This window comes from Carcharodon carcharias, chromosome 20, assembly GCF_017639515.1.
Source record: "Carcharodon carcharias isolate sCarCar2 chromosome 20, sCarCar2.pri, whole genome shotgun sequence".
NCBI lineage: Eukaryota > Metazoa > Chordata > Chondrichthyes > Lamniformes > Lamnidae > Carcharodon > Carcharodon carcharias.
Window position 1 is genome coordinate 100,632,095 of NC_054486.1, and position 12,805 is coordinate 100,644,899.

The 12,805-nt window shown below is 45.0% G+C and overlaps 1 protein-coding gene across 1 annotated transcript in view; it reads left to right on the forward strand.

The window, feature by feature from the left end:
- Window positions 1-12,805, forward strand: part of ak7b (adenylate kinase 7b) — a 65,607-nt gene that overhangs the window by 35,401 nt on the left and 17,401 nt on the right. Inside the window, exons 12-13 of the mRNA XM_041214762.1 lie at window positions 4,311-4,434; window positions 8,388-8,516. Coding sequence (XP_041070696.1) covers window positions 4,311-4,434; window positions 8,388-8,516 — 253 coding nt within the window. The remainder of the gene's footprint in view (window positions 1-4,310; window positions 4,435-8,387; window positions 8,517-12,805) is intronic.

Here is a 12,805-nt window from a genome sequence, read left to right on the forward strand (position 1 = left end):
TTCTCCAATAGTTTCCCTACCACTGACGTGAGGCTCACTGGTCTGTAGTTCCTTGGCTTATCTCTACAACCCTTCTTAAATAGCAGAACCACATTAGCTTTCTCCAGTCCTCTGGCACCTCCCTCGTGGCTAGAGAGGAATTAAAAATTTGAGTCAGAGCACCTGCGATCTCCTCCCTTATCTCCCTCAGCCGTCTGGACCTGGAGATTTGTCCACTTTTAAGCCTGCCAAAACCTCCAATACCTTGTCACTCCCTATGTCAATTTGCCCAAGAACCTCGCAGGCTCTCTCCCCGAGTTCCATACCTTCATCCTCATTCTCTTGATGTGAAGTATTCGTTCAGCATTCTAGCGATGTCCCTGGCTCCATCCATAGATTGCCCCCTTGGTCCCTTATGGGCCCTACTCTTTCCCTGGTTATCCTCTTCCCATTGGTATACTTATAGAATATCTTGGGATTTTCCCTACTTTTACCATCCAGAGTTTTCTTATATCCCCTCTTTGCTCTCTGAATTGCTTTCTTAAGCTCCACCCTGCACTTTCTGTACTCCACTAATGCCTCCACTGATTTGCTCCCCTTTTCTTTCTCATTGTATCCTGAATATCCCTGGTCATCCATGGTTCTCTAGGCTTGTTACTCCTTCCTTTCACCCTAGAGGGAACATGTTGAGCCTGTACCCTCCCCATTTCCTTTTTGAACGCCACCCCATACCACAACCCCCCCACTGCTCCTCTGTAGATTTCCCTACAAGTAACTGTCCCCAGTCTATCTTGGCCAGATCCTGCCTTATTTTACAAAAATCCGCGTTCCCCCAATCCAAAACATTTTTTTGCAACTTGTCTTTTTCTTTGTCCATAACAAGCTTAAATCGTACCTTGTTGTGGTCACTATCACTAAAATGCTCCCCCACCACCACTTCAGCCACCTGTCTGGCTTCATTCCCCAGAATTAGGTCCAGCACTGCGCCGTCCCTTGTTGGACCCTCTACATATTGACCTAAAAAGTTCTCCTGTGCACATTTCAAAAAATCCACTCCATCCAAGCCCTTAACACTATATCTATCCAAATTAATGTTGGGAAAGTTGAAATCACCTAATATAATTACCCTATTGTTATTGCTTTTACACACCTCCACAAATTGTGCACATATTTGCTCCTCAATTTCCCGCTGACTATCTGGAGGTCTATAATAAACACCTAATCATGTGGCTGCCCCTTTTTTATTACTAAGCTCTACCCACAAAGCTTCATTCGATGCCCCCTCCAAGATATGGGGCTGAATTTTCCCCCCGTCGGTGGAGGGGGGGAGGTTGATGGGCGGGCGTGTACGGGCACGCTTCCGATCAGCGCCCCCAATTGGTGGCGTGCCACCATTTTACATGGGCAGGCCAATTAAGGCCCGCCCAGCGTGACATCCGCATGGAAGCGCTATGTGCTCCCTGTGCTGGGGGGGGGGGGGGGGGGGGGGGGGAATCTCAAAATCGAGAGTGCGCTTTTTCACTCGTGCACGAAAGAGCGCACTCATCTCCCTGAGGCTAAATGCTGCCTCAGGGAGATAGACTCTAAATGTGAAAAAGACAAAAGCAGAAAAATAAAATTTCCCTAACACGTCCCCTCATGTGACATGTCACGTGAGTTGGAACATGTCCATAATTTTCACAAAACCTTTATTTAAATTTTTTAAAGCCTACATGAAACCTCATCCCACCCATGGATGAGGTTTCATCTTTTTTCTAATTCCCGCTGGGGCTCCTGGCCTGCCCACCAACCTTAAGGTTAGACGGGCAGGCCCTTTAATTACTTAATTGACCCTGTCAATGGCCTCAATTGGCCATTGACAGGTCAGGGGGCATGCAGCTGATTTTGCTGCGCTCCAGCCTTAAGGAAAATTTAAATGGGGCACGGTGACGTCAGGAGATCCCCCCAACGTCACAGCGTGTCATTTTGCGCGTTGGCGAGCGGGCTCTGCCCCTGCTCGTCAACTCGTAAAATTCTGCCCATCGTCTCTCCTTACTGCAGTAACTGACTCCTTAACTAATAATGCAACTCCTCCTCCTCCTCTTTTACCCCCTCCCGTGTCTCGCCTGAAGATTCTATATCCCAGAATGTTGAGCTGCCAATCCAGCCCCTCCCTCAACCATGTCTCTGTGATGGCTACTATAGCACAATTCCACGTGTCAATCCTCACCCTTAACTCATCCATTTTACCTTTAATACTCCTGGCATTAAAGTAGAGGCCATCCAGCCTTGCCTTACTCCCTTGAATCTTAATGCAGCTGTACTCCCTCTGACTTGATTGTTTTACTGTATTATGATGTGTCCCTATTCTGCTAATATTCTGTGTCCCTCCCCGTGCTGAATTAGTTTAAACTCCTCCCAACAGCACTAGCAAAACCCGCCCACGAGGATGTTAGTCCCGCTCTGGTTCAGATCTAGACCGTCCCTCTTGTACAGGTCCCACCTTCCCCAGAAACGGTCCCAGTGATCCAGAATAATAAAATAAAACCCCAAAAAGCTGTAAAAATGTCAACGCAGCACAATCAAGCACCTGAAAGCATGCATCCTAAAAATGTTATCCCCAGATATTCTTTTTATTTTATTTTCTAACCAAGATTTCATCCTGCCCTTGGATGAAGTTTCATCAAAAATGTAAAGGCCACCTGGCCGATTGGTCTGTTCGCCAAATGCAAGGTTGGATGGGCCATGATAAACTGCGTTCAATTGCACCATTAATGGGCTTGATTGTTCGTTTAATTGTCGGCAGGCACGCGAGTCAGTTGGGAAATATTGCACGAATGCATGGTGATGTCAGGACACCACCCGACGTCATCTCACATGATTTTATGCCTGATCGGGTCAGGCGCGCACCCAGTAAAATTCTGCCCTAAGTTAAATAATCCCAATGTTCTTACTTCTTCTACCCTGCCTGGCAGATTACCCCCAACATGTATCACTCTTTGAGTAATCCTTTTATTCCTGAACTAGGTTTAAGTTTACTTTGAACTAATTTCTATTCACGTTCTGTGCTCCAATTTTTCCAGCTCACTTTGAAGAAATACTCTATACTATTTAATATTTTATGGGGAGAATTTTCTCTCCGTCGGGCCGGGGTGGGGGGGGGTTGGGGTTGTACGCCGCCATTTTACGTGGGTGGGCCTTAAGAAACCTGGAAGCCCTGAGCGCTCCCTGTGCGGGTGGGGGGAGTAGGCGAAGTTGGGCACAGAGCTGCCTCAGGGAGATAATTTTGATTTTTTAAAATTTTAACAAAGGGAAAAAAAAATTTAAAGACATGCCCCCTGATGTGACAGCATCACATGAGCTGCAACATGTCTATGAATTTTATTAAAGTTTTTTATTAATGTTTTAAAATCATGAAACCACATCCCGCCTGTGGGTGAGGTTTCATGATAAATGCAAAGGCCACCTGGGCTCTTCACCTGCCCGCCAAACTGAAGGTTGGATGGGCAGCTCAGTTAGTTATTTCAATTGGAATTTAAGTAGCCTTAATAGGCCTTTGACAGTTCGCTGGGTGCGCATCCGATTGCGGTGTGCAGTTGGCGAACTGAAAATCTGAATGATGCGCATTGACATCTGGATGCACGCCCGACATCACCGCGCATCATTTTACATGTTGGCGAGCGGGGCCCGCACCTGCTCGCTGACCTGAAGCTTCTGAAGTGTATAGCTTAAACTTCTCTAATCCTTCTTAATAGCCCATCCAATTTACATATGGGAATCACTGTTATTTTTCTGTGGTCACTTATCTCTGGGAAGACTTTGTTAATTTACTTCTCCGGAAATATTGCAATGTTGCAAACATGCAGTTACCTTTGCATGTGTTTTTGTTGCAAGCTTTTTTCCTCCTAGATAGCTTGACTTATGCTAGTGTACACTTCCATGAATGCCAGTTTCCCTCAGGCACCTCATCAATGTGTCTGTTCTTCATGTGTAAGTCTAGGTATCAGTTGGCAGTAAGTTATTTAATCATGGTTGGATCACAGTCCTGTTACCTGCTGATGTCCACATACTTCACGTTCTTTCCAGAAGAGGAGTAGAGGAGTTACTGGATAGGAATTGAGCTACAAGCAATGGTTGACCTGGTCCTCCTTAGCCCAGAGGCACGGAAGCCAATTGAGGCATGCTTTCTTCCACTCTGGCTAAGACATGTGACTCAGCACAGACCAGCAGTGCCTGATGCAAACATTGCTTTTGCCAGCTGAACTTTTCTGGGTTAGCTGAGGCCTACTTTTTGAAAAACAAAACGTGTTATTTTCACAGCTTTGTTTTAAACTGAACATTCACCGTTTTAGGAATTTAAAAGTGTGCAGCCTGATACTGGGGAACTTGAAGAAACTGAAGAAGAAAGTGATGACATGGCAGCCAGAAGTGCCCAGGACCTTCTTGACCAAGTCAAAGAAAATATGGAGCAAAATGGTGGTAATGAGTGTTAGGTTTTTTTTGTATTTATTTTTACTTATGAATAAAGATTAGAGTTGAAAAACCTTTTAAATGTTGCATCAAGTTGTAAGTCTATGTATGGCCAAGTAGGCACAATGCATAGCTCCCTCTCATTGCACCAATCCAATAGTTTCTTCTAATGATTCTTTCCTTACAACCTATTCCAATATCACTGATAAATACCAAATGTCAGGACAAGCTCACATTGTGAACTGCTGCCCACTAACAGCTTGATTAACTTTAGTAAAAAATTAATTTCCTTTACAGCTTGTCACCTTACTGCACTGAACTGATTGACGACTGCCCTGATTTTGTTACATTGGCTTGGATTTTCGCTCCCAAGGCCAGTGTGCAAAGTCAGGAAAATTCCTGGCTCGCCACCATTGCCTAGGGAGAAACAGCCCTGAATGGTGTGTGCTGGAGTTGGTCCAGCACCCCTGGAAACAGTGTGGAGGCAGCCACAGGGGCTGCTGAGGTAAAATGTTCAAAAGATCCACCTTGGTGCTCAGGACTTCGGCCCGATTACAGTAAAAACGGTTAGGCCCTCTAGTCCTCACCCCTCAGACCCCCTCACCCCCCCAAGATGCCCTCACCCCACACCCACTTTCCATGTCCGTCCATATTAGCTCATGCCCCCCATAGCCACTCATACCCCTATGCCAACCTGTGCCCCTCTACCCACCCCCTATGGCCCCTAATACGCCCCTTGCCAACCTATGCCTCTCTACCCGCCCCACGGCTCATTACACTCTTCATGCAACCTATACCCTTCTATCCACCTTCAAGGCCCCTTATAGTCCCTATGATAAGTGCTAATGCATGCTCTAACTAACACCTTTTGCCCTTACACCCTCCATGCCAGCTGACCCAATATTCACTATGGCAGACCTCAGGAATGATAATAAGATCCATGCCAGCTGGTAAAGTCAAAACTAAGGCACAGAGCCATTCCTTGCTGAGAGAGTTTAATGACATTGTTCAGCGTCAACATCCTCATATACACCCAGTACCTAGCTATCCCATATTTATATGTGTTCAAATATCCATCACCAGTTTCCTTTAACAATGTAATTTACATTAACAAACCTTAACAATGTAATTAATAAGACATTGACAAAGAGCCAGGCTGAGATGAAATAAAATAAAGTTCTAAGTATCTATTACAGATTTTACTATATAAATACTCTCATTGATAAAAGCCCATTCAATACATTCAAATCTCTTCAAGTACTTAATCTCTTATAAAAACAAACATTTGTATTCAAAGCCCTACATCAAAGGCAGCTGATCCTTAAAATAACCTCTCAGCGCTGTCAATAAAACTATGAACTTACAGGGCCCCACCACTGTGATAATGATAGGTTGGAGAAGCAGTCAAGCAGTAATAATACTATAATGCTAGCCATCAGACTTATATCAAGGAACAGCTAGTGAGATTGCAAGCACTGATTGTTTTCAACTCAGTGACACAGCAGGCTGTTTTTTAATTCAAAATTTAAAGAGCAGGGGATTTAAATAACTTGATAGCTTGACAGTTCCACAGACCTTATTCACTTTTTATGCACATTTGTGGCTACTCTTAAAAGTCATAGGTCACACACTGTGGGAAAAAAACCTTGCAGAACTTATTTACTTTTTATGCACATTCATGATTATTCTTAAAAATTGTAGATCACACAATGTGTGAAATGAACCTCGCTGCAGCAAAAATGGCATCTGTTTGAACTAAGCACTGAGTTCAAATGGCCCAGCTGGGTTCGGGTTTCCCCCATTTGTCAAATCACATACTACGTGCACTGCTCCCCCCTCCCCAACCACCTCAGCATGAAAATGGGATCTGTCAGAAGTGGGGGCAGGTCTTCCAGATTTGGGATCCCAGCACCATTTTGAATAAGGCAGACGCTGCGAGAATCCGGGCCATTGTTTGCTGTATGTTCCATAATCCTTTTCTAGACCACAGCACATGATAGCATATAGTTATATTGCACTTGGTACAAAACTAAAATAATGTGAGATGGGTGGGCTTATGCCATTCACTCTGACTGCAGTATTAGGTTATGCACAATGTTTGGTATTGATGGAGAGCTGAGGTGTTTATAAATGGCTCATAAGTTATCCTGTGTAGCAAGTTCAAGAGTTGTTACTGATTATACAATTAATACTTTATGTGCCATTTCAAACTGCAACATAATTATAGTCTGTAACTTGAATCTGAATACGTAGAACAGGCAGTATTCAAGAGTCTGAAAGTTAGTTGTTACGTTTCAATTTATTACTAAATATCTTCATAAGTATAAACTATGTGTGAACACAGTTATAAATTACTATTGTAAGAGCACAATGGCCTTAATATAAATATTCCCAGCAACAGGTGGGGACAGTAAAAATTTAATAATGGGGAGCATGCCCTCAACCCATTACTTAAGTGTCTGTTGTCATTTTTACAGTAGCAGATAGCATGCAGATTCACATTTAGAGATAGGACTCTTAACTAAGATAAATAAATTAGGTTTCCAAGATGTAATTGGAACTCTGGGTTAAAGTTAACAGCTGTAATACAGGTTCCCATGGGCTCAAGAAACCTGGCAATGAATGTGCTTGTAAAGGCATGGAGTCATTACGGCATAAAAGGAGGCCATTCAGCCCATCAAGTGCATGCTGACAATCCAGTCAGTTCTATTTCCCTGCCCTATCCCCCTGGACTTGCAAGTTTATTTCCCTCAAGTGCCCATCCAATTTCCCTTTGAAATCATTGATCGTCTCGACTTTCACCTTCTTCATAGGTAAGGAGTTCCAGATCATGATCACTCGCTGTGTAAAAAAGTTCTTCCTCATATTCCCTGTGTATCTCATGCCAAAAGCTTTAATTCTGTGTCCCTAGTCCTCAGCTAATGGGAACAACTCTTCTTTGTCTACCTTAACTAAACCAGTTATAATCTTATACACATCTGTCAAATCTCCCCTCAACTTAATTTGTTCCAAAGAGAACAATCCTGGCTTCTTAAACCTGACCTTGTAGCTAAAATCTCCCATCTCTAAAACTATTCTGGTAATTCTCTACTGCACCCTCTCAAGGACCCTCACATCCTTCCTAAGGTGTGGTGACTGGAACTGTACGTAATACTCTTGCTAAGGCCTAACCAGAGCTTTGTAAACGTTCAGCATAACTTCCCTGCTTGTACACGATGGCCAGCATCTTCCAGTTGGCGAGCAGGGGCGGGGCCCACTCGCCGACACATCAAATGATGCGGGGCGTGTGCCCCAACATCACCCTGTGTCATTTAGATTGTCAGTTCGGCGGGCGTGCAGCCAATTAAGGCTATTAAAAAACTAATTAAGATGATTAGTGGACCTGCCCATCCAACCTTAAGGTTGGCGGGCAGGTTGGGAGCGCTGGTGGCCACCTGAAAAAGCATGAAACTTCATCCACGGGCGGGATGAGGTTTCATTGCCGAATCAAAAAACTGAGAGGCACTTTTAATGAACGTTGTGTCCATGTTAACATTGTCACATGAGGGGACATGGATGGTGAATGAAATTTTCACTGCAGTAACTTTTTTAGCTTGGGAAGCGATCTCCCTGAGGCAGCACTTAGTCGCGAAGGAGCGCACTTCCGACTTTAGGAATCCCCACCCACCTGCACAGGAAACGCATAGGGCTTCCCTGCGGACATCACACTGGGTGGGCCTTAATTGGCCCACCCACTAAAAATGGTGGCACGCTCCGGATCGGGGTCACCGATTGGAGGGCCACCCACCCCCGCACTGCCCCCCCCCCCCACCAACCACCGTCGGGGGGGAAATTTTGCTCAGTGTCTCTATTTATGAAGCCCTAGATTCCATATGCCTTGGTAACTACCCTCTGGTTAGGAGAATAATGTATTTCTTTCTTTATTCTGACTGATGACCTTCTTGTTTTCAACTTTGCAGGTCGTCTGGATGATTCTTTCATCATCAAGTTTATGAAGGAGAAACTGTTATCTATGCCATGCCTGAACCAGGGTTTCATTCTTGATGGCTTTCCTAAGACCTATTTACAAACCAAGGAACTCTTTAGTTGTAAGATTTGTACATTTTAATATAATTTCACAATTGTCACCTCGAATTGCAGTTGGCTCCAGCGCAGCCTGACACGCCAGCCTAAAAATACACATTGACACTGATTAGAATGAGGTTAGGGATATATGTATAAACATATTTAATGCAAGTAAAGGAACATTCCATGAGAACACATTTTTCAGTGTGTTTTAAAACAAAATCAAATCCCGTTCATTGTTATTTTTCAGTCACAGTAGAGCTACCTATCACCATTACAATGCACAACTCAGGAGTGTGATGGAATACTCGCCACTAGCCTAGAGAAGTGCAGCTCCAACAACACTTAACAAGCTTGAGAATATATGGGACAAAGCAGCCAATTTGACCTACACTCCATCCACCACCTTAAACATTCACTCCCTCCACCACCAGCGCATAGAGGCAGCAGTGCATGCAATATACAAGATGCACTGCAGCAAGCCAAGGCTTCTTCAAAAGCACCTTCCAAACTTGCAAACTCTACCACCTAGAAAAACAAGGGCAGTAGACACATGGGAACACCACTATTTGGAAGTTCCCCTCCAAATTACACGCCATCCTGACTTGGGACTATATCAATGTTCCTTCACTGTTGCTGGGTCAAAACCCTGAAACTCCTTCTCTTAACAACACTGTACCTACACCATAGGGACTGCAGTGTTCAAGAAGGCGGCCCGCCAGCACCTTCTCAAGGGCAATTAGAAATGCATTGTAAATACTGGCCTTGCTAGCATTGCCCTCCATCCCATGAACAAATAAAACAAAAAGCAGTATGAAGTTTACAAGCTGCCACCATTGGAAGCAACAAGCATGGGTAATACCACATCGTGATTCCTATGCCTGTTTTCAGTTTTGTGACCTTCATCTCCCTTCCTGTTTTCTTTCTCAGTTCTCTCCAACTCTCTAAATCTTTCTATTTCAGTCAATTGCAGAAAAATAATAGAAGGGCAAACAGACCACTGAAAAATGATGATGTGAATCTGGGAGCTGGATGCAGTACATTCTAGATGAAGCTAATGAACTTGACCCTAATTCATACCAGTTGCCATTTAGCTGTCTGGCATGACTTTTAAAAATAGTAAAGTAATACAGGAAAAATTGCTTGTGAGGCACACAGACATTGGGAGTCAAACGGAGGGGAGGGGAGATAAAGGGAGAGACTTACAGAGAACAGGAAAGAGAAAGAGTGAGAGTATGAATGAAAAACAAACAGAAATAACTAGAAAAGAAAGCCATCCAGAAAGAAAAGACACAAATAGAAAGAATTAGAGGGCAGGATTTTACCGTCGGCGAGCAGGGGTGGGACAGGCCCGTTGGCTGACATGTAAAATGACGCCAGGCGGAACCCCCAACGTCACCCCGCCCCATTTAAATTTTCAGGAAGGCGGAGACATAGCAAAATCAGTTGCGCTCCTGCCGACTTGCCAGTTGAGGCCATTGACAGATCAATTAAAGTAATTAGTGGATTTGCCCGTCCAACCCTAAGGTTGGCGGGCAGGCCAGGAGCCCCGGCGGCAACTAGAAAAAACATGAAACCTCATCCACAGGCGGGATGAGGTATCATGTAGGGTTTTAAAAATTTTAATAAGGTTGTTATGGAAATTATGAACATGTCCCAACTCACGTGACATTGTCACATGAGGGGACATGTAAGGGCATTTTTTTTTCTATTTTTAATATTGTTGACAGCAGAGGCGATCTCATTGAGGCAGCACTTAGCCTCAGGGAGATGAGTGTGTTCTTTCATGCGCATGCGCGAAAGACCGCACTCTCGATTTTAGGGATTCCCCCCGCCAGCACAGGGAGTGCATAGCGCTTCCTTGTGGACGTCACGCTAGGCAGATCTTAATTGGCCCGCCCACGTAAAATGGCACCACGCCTCCGATCGGGGGCGCCGATCGGAATTGCACCTGCACACGCCCGCCCATCAACTTCCTCCGACAACGGGGGGAAAATTCAGCCCAGAGAGTCAGAGAGAATTGAGAAATAAAACAAAAAGAGAGACCAGGGTCACAAATTTGGAAATGGGTGTGGGTATTGTGCACCTGTTACTTTCAACGCTGGCAGCACATAACCATGCTGTCTGCTAATTTAAATATTGTAGTGAGAAGCCAACACTAAGTGCACTGTTGAATAGCTGTACGCCTGAGCAGGGGGCGCAAAATCATGAGAAGTTAACATGAGTTAAAGCTAGCCTGCGTCTCTTAAAGGGGAGGTGCATTTTGACTGGAGCAGGTATTGAAAGTCATTCTAAAAGTGATTTGGAGTTGGGGACCTCCCAGTAACAGCACAACATGGCATAGGGGAGGGTCCAAGATTTTCTGAAGCTGCACTGGAGGCCTTGGTGCAGGAGGTGGAGAGGATGAGTGATGTCATAAATCTGCAGGGATCCAGGAGGCTTTCCAGACAAACATTACAAAGTTAGTGGGACAGATAGTCTCAGAAGTCAATGCCAGGAGTCCTCAGGACCTGGTTGAAGTGTCACAAGAAATTCAATGAGTAGTCAGTAAATGCACCTTCAAATGCCATATCGTACCAATTGCACCATGAGCTTCACACACAATGTACCATACCCCCAACACATACTGACCAACAGTCTTTATCAATTAGGTCTCACCTGACATTGATATGTTTTACCATAATGTCAGACACTTCACACTACTACAAGCCTCATACTCACATCTCACAGCTTGCACACACTTCCAACTATTCAACTAGCCACATCACCCAAACATATTACACAACACTTCCCCTCTCTTGCAGAATTAGGTGTGCATAATTGGAGGCAGCAGTAGCTAAGCAGCAGGGCCGGGCACGACTTCATGTCCTATTTTCAATGGAGACAGTCGCTATCATTGGAGTGGCCATGGCTGAAGTGCTGGCCAGTGGCAGGGCTGAAAGGTCAAAGATGACAGTAGGCAGGATTTTCCAGCCCTGCCTGCTGCTGGGAACGTCTGGTTCCCCCCGAAAGTCAATGAACTTTTGGCTGGGCTGCCACAATCCCTGCAGTAGGTCCCACCAGAGCAGGGACAGAGAATCCTAGCCAGTATCTTCATACCTAATCCTCCTTCTCACTTCCACTTCCCCCTCATCCCACAATTTCTTCTGATTTAAAAACTGCAAATGGTGGAAGAATGCCCCTTTTGCTTCCCCACCTCTCCTCACAACAACCCTACCCTTGTGCCTTTCTCCTTTCACATACCCAAGAACTGCAACCTGGCCATTTTCCAGGAAGAGTAAGAAATGGAAGAGCAGGAAGACATGATGAAGTAGAAATACTATCCTCACACTCGCACCAACAGCTCAGATCCTGATACTGCGTGTACATTCAAGGCTAGCTTAGAGGCATGTGCACACGGTGGGACACAGGACACAAGTGGCCTGCAGCCAGGGCAAGGGTGAGGTAGCGCCAGAGGTCACCATCACCCTCAAATCCTGACGCAGTGGACTTAGTTGAGGACTTTGATGGATATGCTTGATGCATTGACTGGCCTGCCAAAAGCCTACTGTCAATGTCAAGGATCATGGAAGAGTCTTTCACAAATCTGCTACACAGGGTTTTGCACAGAGTTCAGGATCCATCCTTCCCAGTGTAGAAATGATGGCCAAGTCCATGAGCACTTGTGGAGCTAACCTTGATGTAGTGTCTGATGGTTGATATCTCAACATCTGTTACATCACCAGCAAAAAACATCCAACATTTGGAGCAGTGGAAGTTCAGACTGAAGCCATGCAAGCTATGGTTGCCGCCATGGAATCTCAGATATCTGCCATCATGTCAGAATAGGCTTGTTGGGTGTCACAACAGTCCATTCTCCAACAAATTACAAAGTTTGACAAGGCACCACCCCATGGTAGTGATAGTACCTCCATCTCTTAGGATATCAGCATTTATCCTCCCACCCCTGCCACCTCATCATCAGCCAGCCAGTCCAGACTGCTGCCACCCATGTCAAGATAGTGCAGTCTAAAGCCAGGCCTTCAAGGGAAGGAGCTGTTCGAGGTTGTCCTGAAAGGCAATTTGTTAGTCTTCCCCACTGAAAGTCAGCAGCATTCCACTTAGAGGTTGACTCAAACTATGGTGTCCTCCTATGTCCCCCAGTCCTTGTCCATAGAGCCAAAGTGGATGAGATCTGAGAGTAGAAATGTGCTGGTCAGAAAATTGGTGATGGGGTGGGGGTGCAACAAATACCTAAAGAAGGGAGAAAAACATGAAGACAGGAGTCAAAGAAAATTTGGGGATTACCTGATTTAAATTTTGGCTGAATTCC